The following is a 12,523-nucleotide window of genomic DNA, read 5'->3' as shown; positions in this document are numbered from 1 at the left end:
CTCAGGTTTAAGCCAGGGTGGAGTGCAGTGATGCTCCCTCTGGGCAGGTGATTCACTTGCCCAAACAGATAAACTGGGCTGGGGACACCTGGGATGTGTTATTTCAGGATGTTTCTTCCTCCAGAAGAGGAAGAAATTTACTTCCCAAAATTTGCTTTGTGGCAGGCAACTGCTGAATTTCCTTTCCTTCCCTCATTGTGAGTTTATGGAACTTATTCAGCAAACTGGGAGCTCTTTACAGAGAAAATGGTTGAGCTGCCTGTAGGAAAGGTCTGTGAAAGTGCTTGAAGGGAGCTTGCCAGCCCAAATCCCACCTGAGTCATAACTGATCTTCTGCCATGCGTCAGCTGCAGAGTGCATTTCAGGAACAGGTTGGTCAGTCTGGTGCTGAGCTATGCCTCGCTCCAAGAGAAGAGGACTTGACACTGAGTGAGCACAACGCACCCAAGACCTGTGCCCTCTCAGTAGTGCTTCTGCTCTGATTTGTATTTTTAGTCATCTCTGAGATACCAGGAAATGGCTCATTAGAAACCTGTCTGCTCCATCTCCCTTTGTCTTGCAGAGCTCTTGTGTTGGTTGTGAGAATGTAGCGCAGGCTGTCTGTGTTTATCTGCCTCAATTCTGCCTTCTGTTTGTTCTGCAATTATCTTGTGAAACACTGTGTACACTCCTAGGCATGAAGGGTTTTTTTTCCTTCCAGCTTTGCTCACCCCTTTCTTTTGCACACAGATGTTTACAGTTCATTTTTGGGTTTTTTTTATCTAATGGAAATAATGTTTCACAAAGGTCTGGGGTTGAGAGAAGGGAGGAGCTGCATGTGTGCTCTCCTCCTTGCATTGGACATGAGTGATGATCCAGCTCTGCTGGAGTAAATGTACTTGTGTTTACATCTAACAATAGCCTAGAAAAGAACTTTTTTTCATGGAATCAGTCAGGGTTGGAAGGGACCACAAGGATCATCTAGTTCCAACCCCCCTGCCATGCCCAGGGACACCCTACCCTAGATCAGACTGCCCACAGCCTCATCCAGCCTGGCATTAAACACCTCCAGGGATGGGGACTCAACCACCTCCCTGGGCAACCCATTCCAGCCTCTCACCACTCTCATGCTCAACAACTTCCTCCTCATGTCCAGCCTGAACCTGCCCACCTCCAGCTTTGCTCCATTCCCCCCAGTCCTGTCACTCCCTGAGAGCCTGAAAAGTCCTTCCCCAGCTTTTCTGTAGGCCCCTTCAGATCCTGGAAGGCCACAAGAAGGTCACCTCAGAGCCTCCTCTTCTCCAGACTGCACAGCCCCAACTCTTTCAGTCTGTCCTCACAGCAGAGCTGCTGCAGCCCTCTGAGCATCCTCATTGCCCTTCTCTGGACACACTCCAGCATCTCCCCATCCTTCTTGTAATGGGGGCTCCAGAACTGGACACAGTACTCCAGGTGTGGTCTCAATAGAGCACAGTAGAGGGGGAGAATCACCTCCCTGGCCCTGCTGGCCACACTTTTCCTGATGCAGCCCAAGGAGGGGAGGGGAACACCCAAACCATCACAACATCCCAAACTTATTAAACCTCTTCTTGTTCTCTGTCAATGCTGAGGGGCATCCATTGTGCCTACAAGGGTCTTATTGCAGCATCTACTTACACCACTAAATGAAAAGCAGCTGGTAGTACTGCAGGACCCAAGCCATAGGTTAGTTAATGGCACCACTACACCATCAAAAACTCTGGCTGCCTTGTCGTTTCACAGCACATTTTTACATCATCTGGGTGGACAAGACAAAGACTGAGGGAACAGAAATAGTTCCACTATTCTGGTGGCCAGGCTATTGCCCAGAAGCTTTCAGCCATCTGAAGCTGTGTGATCAATATTCAGTCAGCTCTGAGCTGCATCGCAGGAAGTGTGATAAAATCTTCCTCTCTCCCTTCTTCTGGTGTTGATGTGGCAAGGAGAGCTGGGCACCAGCTCTACAGTCAGTCTTTGAAGAGCAAAGCTTCTTGGGGCCCTCTAGGTCTGTTCAGAGACAAGAACCAGCACCTCCTGCTGACTTGTCCCAGGGCTATTTTGAGTACTGAAGGCTTTAATAGTTTGGACCCATAATTTCTCTTTCAGGACTGAAATAGGGCTGGCTGAGGAGAGTGTGCTCCATACCTTTTTGACAAGAGTAAGAATCTCCCTGCTTATCTCACTTGAAATCACCTATTCCACATTCATCATCTGAATTCAATTAAAAATAACCTGCAGCTGTAATTGTTAAAGGCTGTTTTTAACCGAACTCCCTTCATCCCAGAGCATGTGGGATTTTCCCCTGCAGTTTCAAGAGCAGGTGGTCAGTGGGAAATTCCTACAAGCTCTTCAGTGTAGGGTTGCTCTTAGGGGCTAGTCACAGCATATCAGATGTGACTTTGCATACATGTCTACAAAATAGACTGATTAATCTCCCCTCCTCCCCCTTGCTATCAATACCTGACACAAGCTATGTAAAAAGGGGGGAGTAGGGAGGGATGTGTGAGATGCAGATCTGTCCTTGAGTTTCTGTGGTGCATGCATCTGCTGGTTGTGCTAGTCAGCCAGAGCATCACCTCAAGACTGGGTGAATGTATTAGATGGGTAAATGTATTATAACTCCTCATATTTAACACACCAACTTTAACTCAGGTTAAAAATTACTCATATTGATTTTGTCCAGTGGGACTGGATGATCATGGAGGTCTCTTCCAACTTGCTTGATTCTATGTTTATTTTAATATTGACTATTAAAGAATTGATAATATTTTAGCATTTTCAGTATTAAAGTAGTTGTTATTTGTGTTAGTATGTCCATGGTTTGCTTATTTGTATTTTAATTCATGCATCTTTCCAACATTTTGATCATAAATACTTTTTTAACTGGTTTTCTAATTCATTAAAATTAATTTGAATGGTTAATTGGAAGCACAAAACAACTAAAAAAGTAGATAGTAGCTGAATATGAGCCAGCAGTGTGCCCAGGTAGCCAGGAGAGCCAGTGGCATCCTGGCCTGGATCAGGAACAGTGTGGCCAACAGAACAAGGGAGGTTATTCTTCCCCTGTACTCAACACTGGTCAGGCCACAACTTGAGTGCTGTGTCCAGCTCTGGGCTCCTCAATTCAAGAGAGATCATAGAATCAACCAGGTTGGAAGAGACCTCCAAGATCATCCAGTCCAGCCTAGCACCCAGCCCTATCCAGTCAACCAGACCATGCCACTAAGTGCCTCATCCAGGCTTTGCTTGAACACATCCAGAGATATTGAGATACTGGAACGTGTCCAAATAATTTTGTGCAGCATGCAGCACACCACAGGGGGCAAAAAAGATCTGGCACAGAACCTTTTTGGTTCATTTTGATCATCTAGGATACAAGTTCCCTGACAGGCTGATGTGACCAGCATGGTTTATATCGTAAGGCAATCCGAAGCGAAGGAGTTTGGAAAGCGCTGAAGCGTTCCTTCGTCATCCTTCTCTTATTGTTAATGGGAAGCTTCCTGTTAAGAACTGGGTGAGGCATTGCCTTGAAGAAATGCTCAAGAGCAGCATGAGAGACTCTTGTTTTTGTTTCTACTATGTGGGAACTATGCAAAGTCTGCAGCTCAGACTGAACCTCTTCGAGATCCACATTTCAGTTGTGGAGCTATAACTTTAGGAGATGAGAAGGACCCCTGGTTTGGCTTCAGTTGTCTTTAAGCCTTTTCTGTCCTCTGCCCCTGTTCTCAGGCACCCTGGTAAGATTTCCTATGCTTTATTTATTTCTGTATTTTTAATTAGCCCTTTGGTGGAAAACTTAAGCCTCGGTGGTTTAACTCTCCTCTCTGACTAATAGCAGGGAAAAATGTTAAAACTTGTTACTCTTTTTACTCAACTTGGCATGTGAGGAGCAGTAGTTTACCCAGAGAAAAATTGGCAAAGAAACTACCTTGATTTCACACAAAGTCTTTGAGTGTTGTGGTAAAAATGGCTTTTGATTAGGCAAAGTCAAAAGACCTTGAAATCCTTGTATGTACAATACAAGATATGAAGTTCTTCTTGTCATTGCTATATAAAAGTGAGCTCTGGGTACCTCTTATGTTGGCTTTAAAGAGGGGTTGGATCCAAGAGCTGCTCTTAGAGAAAGGCTTCTGCTCTGTGCTGGTTTACTTAGCAACATATTCTTTCTCTGACTCATGGGCCAGGACACAAATCCATTGTGTGTCTCCCACTCCACTCGGGTAGGAGCCTTCAGTGTGGAGCAATGCTCCCTTCAACCCACTCTGAATTTAGGATCTGCTTCTTTTTGCACCTTTAGAAGTTGTATTTCTACTTCACCTTGAGAACTCAGTATTTTCCTTCCCCTGCCTCCTTTTCCCTTCATGCAACACTAAGAAATTATACTAAATTAAACAGATACTTGGCATCCAAAATAGCACACCCATACTGTAACTCAGCTAAATTTAAACCTCCACACCAACTAATCCTACAGACCACTGATTACTTCTTTCTTTGTTTCCCAGTGACAGTGTGGGTGTTCCTGAGTCCTCAGGGTCCATCTGTGCGCTGTGATCCAGTGAATGGCCACCACGTTCAGCTTCTCCTCAGATGTGTCCCTCCAGCAGCCCCAGCTCTGGTAGGTAGTTTCATTGCAGTGATGCAGAGGTGGTTGCAATCAGAGCTGAAGCACAGTTGGAATAAAAAACACCTTCTCTCACTTTGGGTTTTGCAGAGGTGTCACCAGGCCAGCTCTTTCCTTGCAGCATGGGCTCTGGGGTATGAGCCCAGAGCTGTTTTCCTCCTGCAGGAAAACCATCAGGAACATTTCCCTCTGACACAAGTGGGAAAGAAAAGCTGGTAAAATCAATGCATTCCCAGGCTCTCTTCCTTCCCTGCTGGGACAGATGATGACATGTCTCCATTCTAGCAACAGGCAAGTGTGTTCTCTGGTTGGTAAATGGTGAAGTCTGAATTTCTAGGGCTTTGTCTGGTTTTTAATGCAGGATATGTGCTGTTTGGGATTTTGTTTTATCAGAATTTGATGCTCAGAGGGCTGGAGTACCTCTCCTGTGAGGACAGACTGAAAGAGTTGGGGCTGTTCAGTCTGGAGAAGGGGAGGATCCCAGATGACCTCATTGTGGCCTTTCAGTGTCTGAAGGGGGTCTACAAAAAAGCTGGGGAGGGATGTTTTAGGCTCTCAGAGAGGGACAGGACTAGAGGGAATGGGGCAAAGCTGAAGGTGGGTAGGTTCAGCCTGGAGGTGAGGAGGAAGTTGTTGAGCATGAGAGTGGTGAGAGGCTGGAATGGGTTGCCCAGGAAGGTGGTTGAGTCCCCATCTCTGGAGGTGTTTAATGCCAGGCTGGCTGAGGCTGTGTCCAGGCTGCTCTGGGGTAAAAGAGCCACAACAACTAGATGCAGTTGGCATTCAGACCTGCCTGAGCTAAGGACTCTCTCTCGACTGCAGACTAGAGCTATTTGCCCTTTTCCATCTCCATCTGATGCCTCCTAAGAGATGTGCATACATCTAGTACTGCTTGAACCCCAAGCTACAAGGCTTTGCAAAACCATCCAAGGCAGTCCAATAATGTCCTTTTACTCTCTGCTGACCACATGGCATCTTCAAATGACTTGAGCATTTCACATTTTTGTGTAATCTCCTTAATGTAGGGGCACTTTAGCAGCTCTCAGATTGCAGAGTTCAGGGTAATTTTAACTTGTTGAAACACTGCAAGTTTCCACAGATCTGAGCAGGGATGTTTGGTCAGATTTGGAGCTGCAGAACTTGCCTGGGAAGTAAGAGGTGGAGGAGGCAGAAGGTCCATTTGCCTTTCCTCTAAAGAAGGTATTTACTGCAACATTGGTTGGCACCTAATAGCTACCTTGGAGAACTAAAGGTGCCAGGGAGATGGGCATGTGCTCATTTCAAACTGGACTGAAAAATAATGCTGTTTGTGGAAGCTGATGTAGTTATTTGCTGAACAGTTGGGTCTCACTTTACGAGGTTAAAATTCAGCCTTGTTTTATTGGCGGCAAATGGACACATTGTTATGCAAACTGCTCTGTGGTTTGATGTTACTGAGTCTGTGAGCAATTGTCATCTCCCTGCATCAGTGTCTTTTGCTTCTCTTGGAACTTGTCAAATGTGACAGGTGAGAAAGACTTCGGTCTGAGAGATTCCCATCCTGAGCTCATTGTGCATTGCATTTCCCAGTGATACATAACTTGTTTGTTTGTTTACTGGGGGTGGGTGTCTGGTAATCTGGTCAGACTTCAAAAGCATCAATGGATGAGTGAAGACATGAAGTATTTTCCATAGAAGGAACAGCTAAGCAGATGAAGACTCAACATTGCTCCTGTACTCAGCACTGGTCAGGTCACACCTTGAGTACTGGGTCCAATTCTGGGCTCCTCAGTTCAAGAGAGATGTTGAGATACTGGAGCAGGTCAAGAGAAGGGCAGTGGAGCACAGGCCAGTGAGGAGAGGCTGAGGGAGCTGGGGGTGTGCAGCCTGGAGAAGAGGAGGCTCAGGAGTGACCTCATTGTTCTCTACAACTACCTGAAGGGAGGTTGTAGCCAGGTGGGATTGGTCTCTTCTCCCAGGCAACCAGCAACAGAACAAGGGGACACAGTCTCAAGTTGTGCTGAGGGAGGTCTAGGCTGGATGTTGTTAGGAAGTTGTTGGCAGAGAGAGTGATTGACATTGGAATGGGCTGCCCAGGGAGGTGGTGGAGTCACCGTGCCTGGAGGTGTTAAAAAAAGCCTGGATGAGGCACTTAGTGCCATGGTCTAGTTGACTGGCTAGGGCTGGGTGCTAGGTTGGACTGGATGATCTTGGAGGTCTCTTCCAACGTGGTCAATTCTATGATTCTATGACTCCAGCCTCAAAAGTGAGCAAGAGAGGAAGTATGGTAAGAGTCCCCTAACTAGTCAGTGATGTGGAGAAGGTTGTCTTCGTGCTCAGTTACACTCAGGAACTGAATTAGAAAAGCAGGCTGGTAGCTGCCAAGCACAGAGCAACCTAAAGGAGACACTACCTGAAATTTGCAGATGTGCATGCTCTTTTCTTTTGTCTAGGTCGTTTTCTCTACACACTGAACAGACACACTGTCTAACTTGTTACCAGAGGAAGCTTTGGCTACAAAAGCTTCTTCCAGTTTAAAATGGGATAACTAAGGACAGGTATGTGACTGGGTTGCTAAAGGCAACATTAACATCTGTCTTGAGGTCTTCCACAGCTGGAACACATCAAAGCCTGCTGTAGGAGGGGAGCGTGGTGAACTTGGTGCACTGTAGTGCACTCTCTTGACCCAAGGATGTGCTTGGTCCACTCTCTTAACCCAAGGGTGTGCTTGGTCCTGCTCCCTTTAAGCTTCTCTTCATGGTAAGACAGAAGAGCAGAAAATGTAAGTGGTAAATGGTGAAGTCTGAATTTCTAGGGCTTTGTCTGGTGGTTAATGTCTGGAGGTTAATTGCCTTGTTTCAGCTGAAGGATAACAAGACTTACAAGACATCAGCTCAGCAAGGAAGGCATTGATGTGATTGAGATCCCACCATCCTCAAGCAGCCATGCAGAATGGAACAGAGTTGAAGGCTGGGCTGAGCCCTCAGAGAGCATGCTTGCTGATAGGGTGATGTAACAAACCCTTTTTCCTCCTCTCTGGGCAGAACCTTCTCATTCTACATCTTCTAGCTTAAGCCTAGAGCGTGGATTTTTTTTTTACTTGCCTTTGGGAAACCTTGAAAGGAACAAATATTAAGCCAGGCAAGCAGAGGGAAGGGAGAGTGGAACAACTGGGGCTGAAGACAGCAGTGGCAAAAAGCAGATCACAGTGAAATCCAATGCTGAATGCGTGTAGGCTTCTACAGAGAAGTAGCTCTCCTCAAGGCATTGGTTCTTGTGACAGAAGACCTGAAGTCTAGGAGGATTCCTGTGTCCTGTCTGCTCTTAGGGCCTGTGGGCACCCTGCTCATGCTCCGTGCTCAGTGGCAGGGCTGAGGCTTGCAGGATGCTGCCAACATCCCTGCTTCTGCTGACACCTGGGAGAGGTGCAGGAGAAATGCACTAATTACCTTCAAAGGCTAGACTGCAGCTGATTGTCAAAAGCAGGCTCATTTAATTAGAGCTGAACTGGATCATTATTTAATGATAACTGAGACTAATTAATTTTGGGAGTCACAGCATGAAAGAGGCTTTATTCTTTTTGAATAGGTAATTGGGGTGTATGCAGGCACCCTTTGCTCTGCTGCATTTGCAAAGGCTTTGTTCTCTTATCTCCATCTTATTTGTGTAAGCACTTTGGAATTGGGAATTAATTGGGGTGTTTTTGCTAATGATGTTGCATGTAACTCTCTTGCTTCAGAACGACAGACTTTTTCCAAGTACCAGGGTTTTGTCTACCAGAGGACATTGATAAGAACAGAACTGCTCTGTAGTGTGTTCATGGAAGCAAAACAGAGGATGAGCTGCTCAGGGATGGTAGCTTTAGGCTGCTCTGACCTAAAGCTACTTTTGTTCAGGAACAAAGTGGCAGGTGAGAGCATTTCACAGTACCAGCTACAGCTGGTTTTCCAGTGTAGACAAATTAGCTTTCATCTGGCTCATCCTCACCTTGTTCTGCCAGCACAGTACTGTCACCATAATGTCTAGCTGCCTGCCTCTGGCAAGGGGAGATTTTTGCCTGTTCTTACTTTGTTTGTAGTGGCCCTGTGTGTGCTGGAAAACAATAACTCTGTTTGGTTCCTCACATAAAAGCCTCTGAGGCTCCAGCGTTTGCAAATACAAATACAAATCAGCACCTTGCATCTGGGGAGGAATAATGAACTCCACCAGCACAGGCTGGGAGGTGATCTGCTGGAAGGAAGTCTTGTGGAAAGGGACCTGGGGGTGCTGGTGTTATCCATGGCACAGCAATGTGCCCTTGTGGCCAAGAAGGCCAATGGGATCCTGGGGTGTATTAGGAGGATTGTGCCCAGCAGATCAAGAGAGGATCTCCTCCCACTCTACTCTGCCCTGCTGAGACCTCATCTTGAAGACTGTGTTCAGTTTTGGGCTCCCCAGTTGAAGAGGGGCAGGGATCTGCTGGAGAAAGTCCAGCAGAAGGCTATGAGGATGATTAGGGGACAGAGGGGCATGGCTTGTGAGGAGAGGCTGAGGGACCTGGGGCTGCTTAGTCTGGAGAAAAGAAGACTTAGAGGGGGTTTGATAAATGTTTCTAAGTATCTGAAGGCTGCCCAGGAGCTGGGAGACAGGCTCTGCTCACTGCTCCCTGGGATAGGACAAGGAGCAATGGGTGATAAGTTGCAGCAAAAGAGGTTCTGCCTCAACACAAGAGAGAACTTCTTTACTGTAAGGGTCACAGAGCACTGGCACAGGCTGCCCAGAGAGGTTGTGGAGTCTCCATGTGTGGAGCCTTTCAAGGCCTGTCTGGATGTGTTCCTCTGTTATCTGTGTCAGATAGTATTGTCCTGCTCTGGCAGGGGGGTTGGACTGGATGATCTTCTTGGGTCCCTTCCAACCCCTAACATCCTGTGGTCCTGTGACCTCATTACTGAAGTGAGATTCATTTACAAGCCATGGATGAATATTTTGAGTTCTGATATTTCTGGGCCAGTCCTGTGTGACTTGTTTCTTGTTGGCACCAGCAACTAACTCACAATGTTCAACGTGTAGAAGGCCAGCTCCATTAGAACAAAGACTTGGTGTTTGAGTCCAGCATTTCTTAGGATGGCTCTTGAAAAGTTCAGCATGGAGAGCTTTGTGGTTCCTAGAGTTTGAGTTAACATACAGCTGAGAAGAACCTTGCCCACGATTTTTCTCAGGACCTTCCTTGTCTTGTGTGCTTTGTGGAGTCTATTTCCTCCATCTCTGCATGTTTGTGTATGCTCATATACATTGTGGAGGCTCTAAGGTGACCTTATTGTGGCCCTTCAGTATCTGAAGGGAGCCTACAAAAATGCTGGGGAGGGAGTTTTCAGGATATCAGAGAGGGACAGGACTAGGGGGAATGGAGCAAAGCTGGAGATGGGGAGGTTCAGCCTGGAGGTGAGGAGGAAGTTGTTGAGCATGAGAGTGGTGAGAGCCTGGAATGGGTTGCCCAGGGAGGTGGTTAAGGCCCCATCCCTGGAGGTGTTTAAGGCCAGGCTGGATGAGGCTGTGTCCAGGCTGCTCTGGAGTAAAAGAGCCACAACAACTAGATGCAGTTGGCATTCAGACCTTGCCTGAGCTAAGGACTCTCTCGACTGCAGACTAGAGCTATTCTTTGCCCTTTTCCATCTCCATCTGGTGCCTGATGTAGGGTAGAGTGTCCCTGCCCGTGGCAGGGAGGTTGACTTGGATGATCTTTGTGGTCCCTTCCAACCCTGACTGGCTCTATGATTCTGTGTATACTTGTGGATACGTCTGCAGGAGTCTGTAAGGAAACAGTGTGACATTTACAAGCCTTTTCATCCATGTGCATGTGCTTTCTGTGGTGAAGCCTGTCGCAAAAGTTCATTCTTTGAAGGTCATGCCTGGATGCAAGCTCCTGGTTGTGTGACCAGTTTAAAGTCATTGATATAGCATATGTACTAAAACTTCCAACATGGCAGTACCTGACCCATTAATCAGAAAGGATTAAAGGTGTAACTTTCTGTGTGACCCAGCCTTATTGGAAAGAAAAGGAATAGTTTACAACAGGTAGAAATGAGGGCAATGACAGCGTGTCGCTGGCAGGTAATTCCCTGCCAAATCCCTAGATCTTACTATTATTGTTGTGGTTTTTCCTATTCATATCTTTGGAGATCATAGAATCAACCAGGTTGGAAGAGACCTCCAAGATCATCCAGTCCAATCTAGCACCCAGCCCTAGCCAATCAACCAGACCATGGCACTAAGTGCCTTATCCAGGCTTTGCTTGAACACCTCCAGGGATGGTGCCTCCACCACCTCCCTGAGCAGCCCATTCCAATGCCAATCACTCTCTCTGCCAACAACTTCCTCCTAACATCCAGCCTAGACCTCCCCTGGCACAACTTGAGACTGTGTCCCCTTGTTCTGTTGCTGGTTGTCCGGGAGAAGAGACCAACCCCACCTAGCTATGACCTCCCTTCAGGTAGTTGTAGCCAGCAATGAGGTCACCCCTGAGCCTCCTCTTCTGCAGGCTGCACACCCCCAGCTCCCTCAGCCTCTCCTCATAGGGTTTGTGCTCCAGGCCCCTCACCACCTTCGTTGCCCTTCTCTGGACATCTTCCAGCACCTCAACATCTCTCTTGAATTGAGGAGCCCAGAACTGGACACAGCACTCAAGGTGTGGCCTGACCAGTGCTGAGTACAGGGGCAGAACAACCTCCCTTGTCCTACTGGCCACACTGTTCCTGATCCAGGCCAGGATGCCATTGGCTCTCTTGGTTACCTGGGCACAGATCTGTTTTCCTGTTTCAATGTTTCTTCCAGGATGACAGCAAAAGCCTCTTCAGGAAGGCTATTGTGGGATGCCAGATGTTTAAGACGTTGTTGAACTGTTTGGGCCAGCCTCAGTTTCTACACCTAAATATTCAGGTTTGGAGGAGACCTGTGCTGAAACATGTCTTCAGAGAGTCCCTACAGCCTTAACTCTGGAATTCCAGCCTATCCATTCTGCTGGAATATGTCTGTGCTGGATGCAGTCTCTGCATAATCTTGCTTTCCTGTCTTTCATTGCTTCAGGGCTGCTTTCCTATTCTCTGACAGTGTCATTAATTTCATTCCTACTCTTGCACATCTTTTCCTACACATTATAGATGGTCCAAACACCTTGAATTTTCATCAGAAACTCCTAGTAAGAGGCATTCTGGTGTGCTTACCTCTAGGGCTCTCTAACCACAGGTTTACTGGCTGCCAGTGGGACAAGGCAAGATTGGTTCACAATTTCATCATGACTGGAGCCCTGGAAAGCTGTGCTGGTGGCCACACCAGTGGTGTGAATGCTGGGAGGATGATGACAGACTTTGGGCCACGTGGCTCTTGCTGGGCAGGGGACCTTTTCAGAAAGAGGCTGTTCTCTTTGATCCTTTCCATGTGGCAACAGAAGCAGTAACTGCAGGGCTCTTTCTCTTACCCTTCTCAACTCCCTATTCCAGCTCTGCCCCTTTCCTTGCTTACACACTGCTGGGAATTCTTGAGCCACCTCAGGCAAGGAGAGGTGCTTTGTGTTTGCCTTGATGTGGCAACACAGGGAAGGCAAGGTGAGGGTGCTGAGGGGTGGAATAAGAGAGCCCAAGAGCAGGTGCACCATGGTTAGGGCAGATGACTCTATCCAGTTACTCATCTCGGAGCAGGTCTACACTTATTCCTCCCTCTCCTGTTCTGGAAAGTTACTGTAACTTGCATATTTGTGATGCCTTCTGCCCCTGCCCCTGCAGGCAGGATGACTTGTTTACTACCATCCACTCACCTGCAGATCACTTACTTTAGGTCAGCTGCGTCATCTAAGGACAGACTGAATCTGCCAAATGCCTTCCATGGCCTCGTTTGGACAATTCTTGGCCACTACAAATTGTGAAAGATTCTGTTACAGTTTATGGATGGTCT

General features: G+C 47.2%; 1 protein-coding gene across 13 annotated transcripts in view; it reads left to right on the top strand.

Moving 5' to 3' along the window:
• TP63 (tumor protein p63) overlaps positions 1 to 12,523 on the top strand; it is a 176,752-nt gene that overhangs the window by 34,872 nt on the left and 129,357 nt on the right. For 11 of the 13 annotated variants that reach the window (XM_064165625.1, XM_064165626.1, XM_064165627.1 and 8 more), the window contains one exon: positions 4,500 to 4,612. In XM_064165625.1, coding sequence (XP_064021695.1) covers positions 4,557 to 4,612 — 56 coding nt within the window. In that variant the 5' untranslated portion in view covers positions 4,500 to 4,556. Of the gene's footprint in view, positions 1 to 3,715; positions 3,735 to 4,499; positions 4,613 to 12,523 lie in introns of those variants that run through there. The other 2 variants (XM_064165636.1, XM_064165640.1) reach the window with 2 other exon arrangements.

Source organism: Pogoniulus pusillus, chromosome 26, assembly GCF_015220805.1.
Source record: "Pogoniulus pusillus isolate bPogPus1 chromosome 26, bPogPus1.pri, whole genome shotgun sequence".
Taxonomy (NCBI): Eukaryota; Metazoa; Chordata; class Aves; order Piciformes; family Lybiidae; genus Pogoniulus; species Pogoniulus pusillus.
Note: the sequence above shows the minus strand (reverse complement) of the source record. Positions and strands in the feature narration are given on the sequence as shown.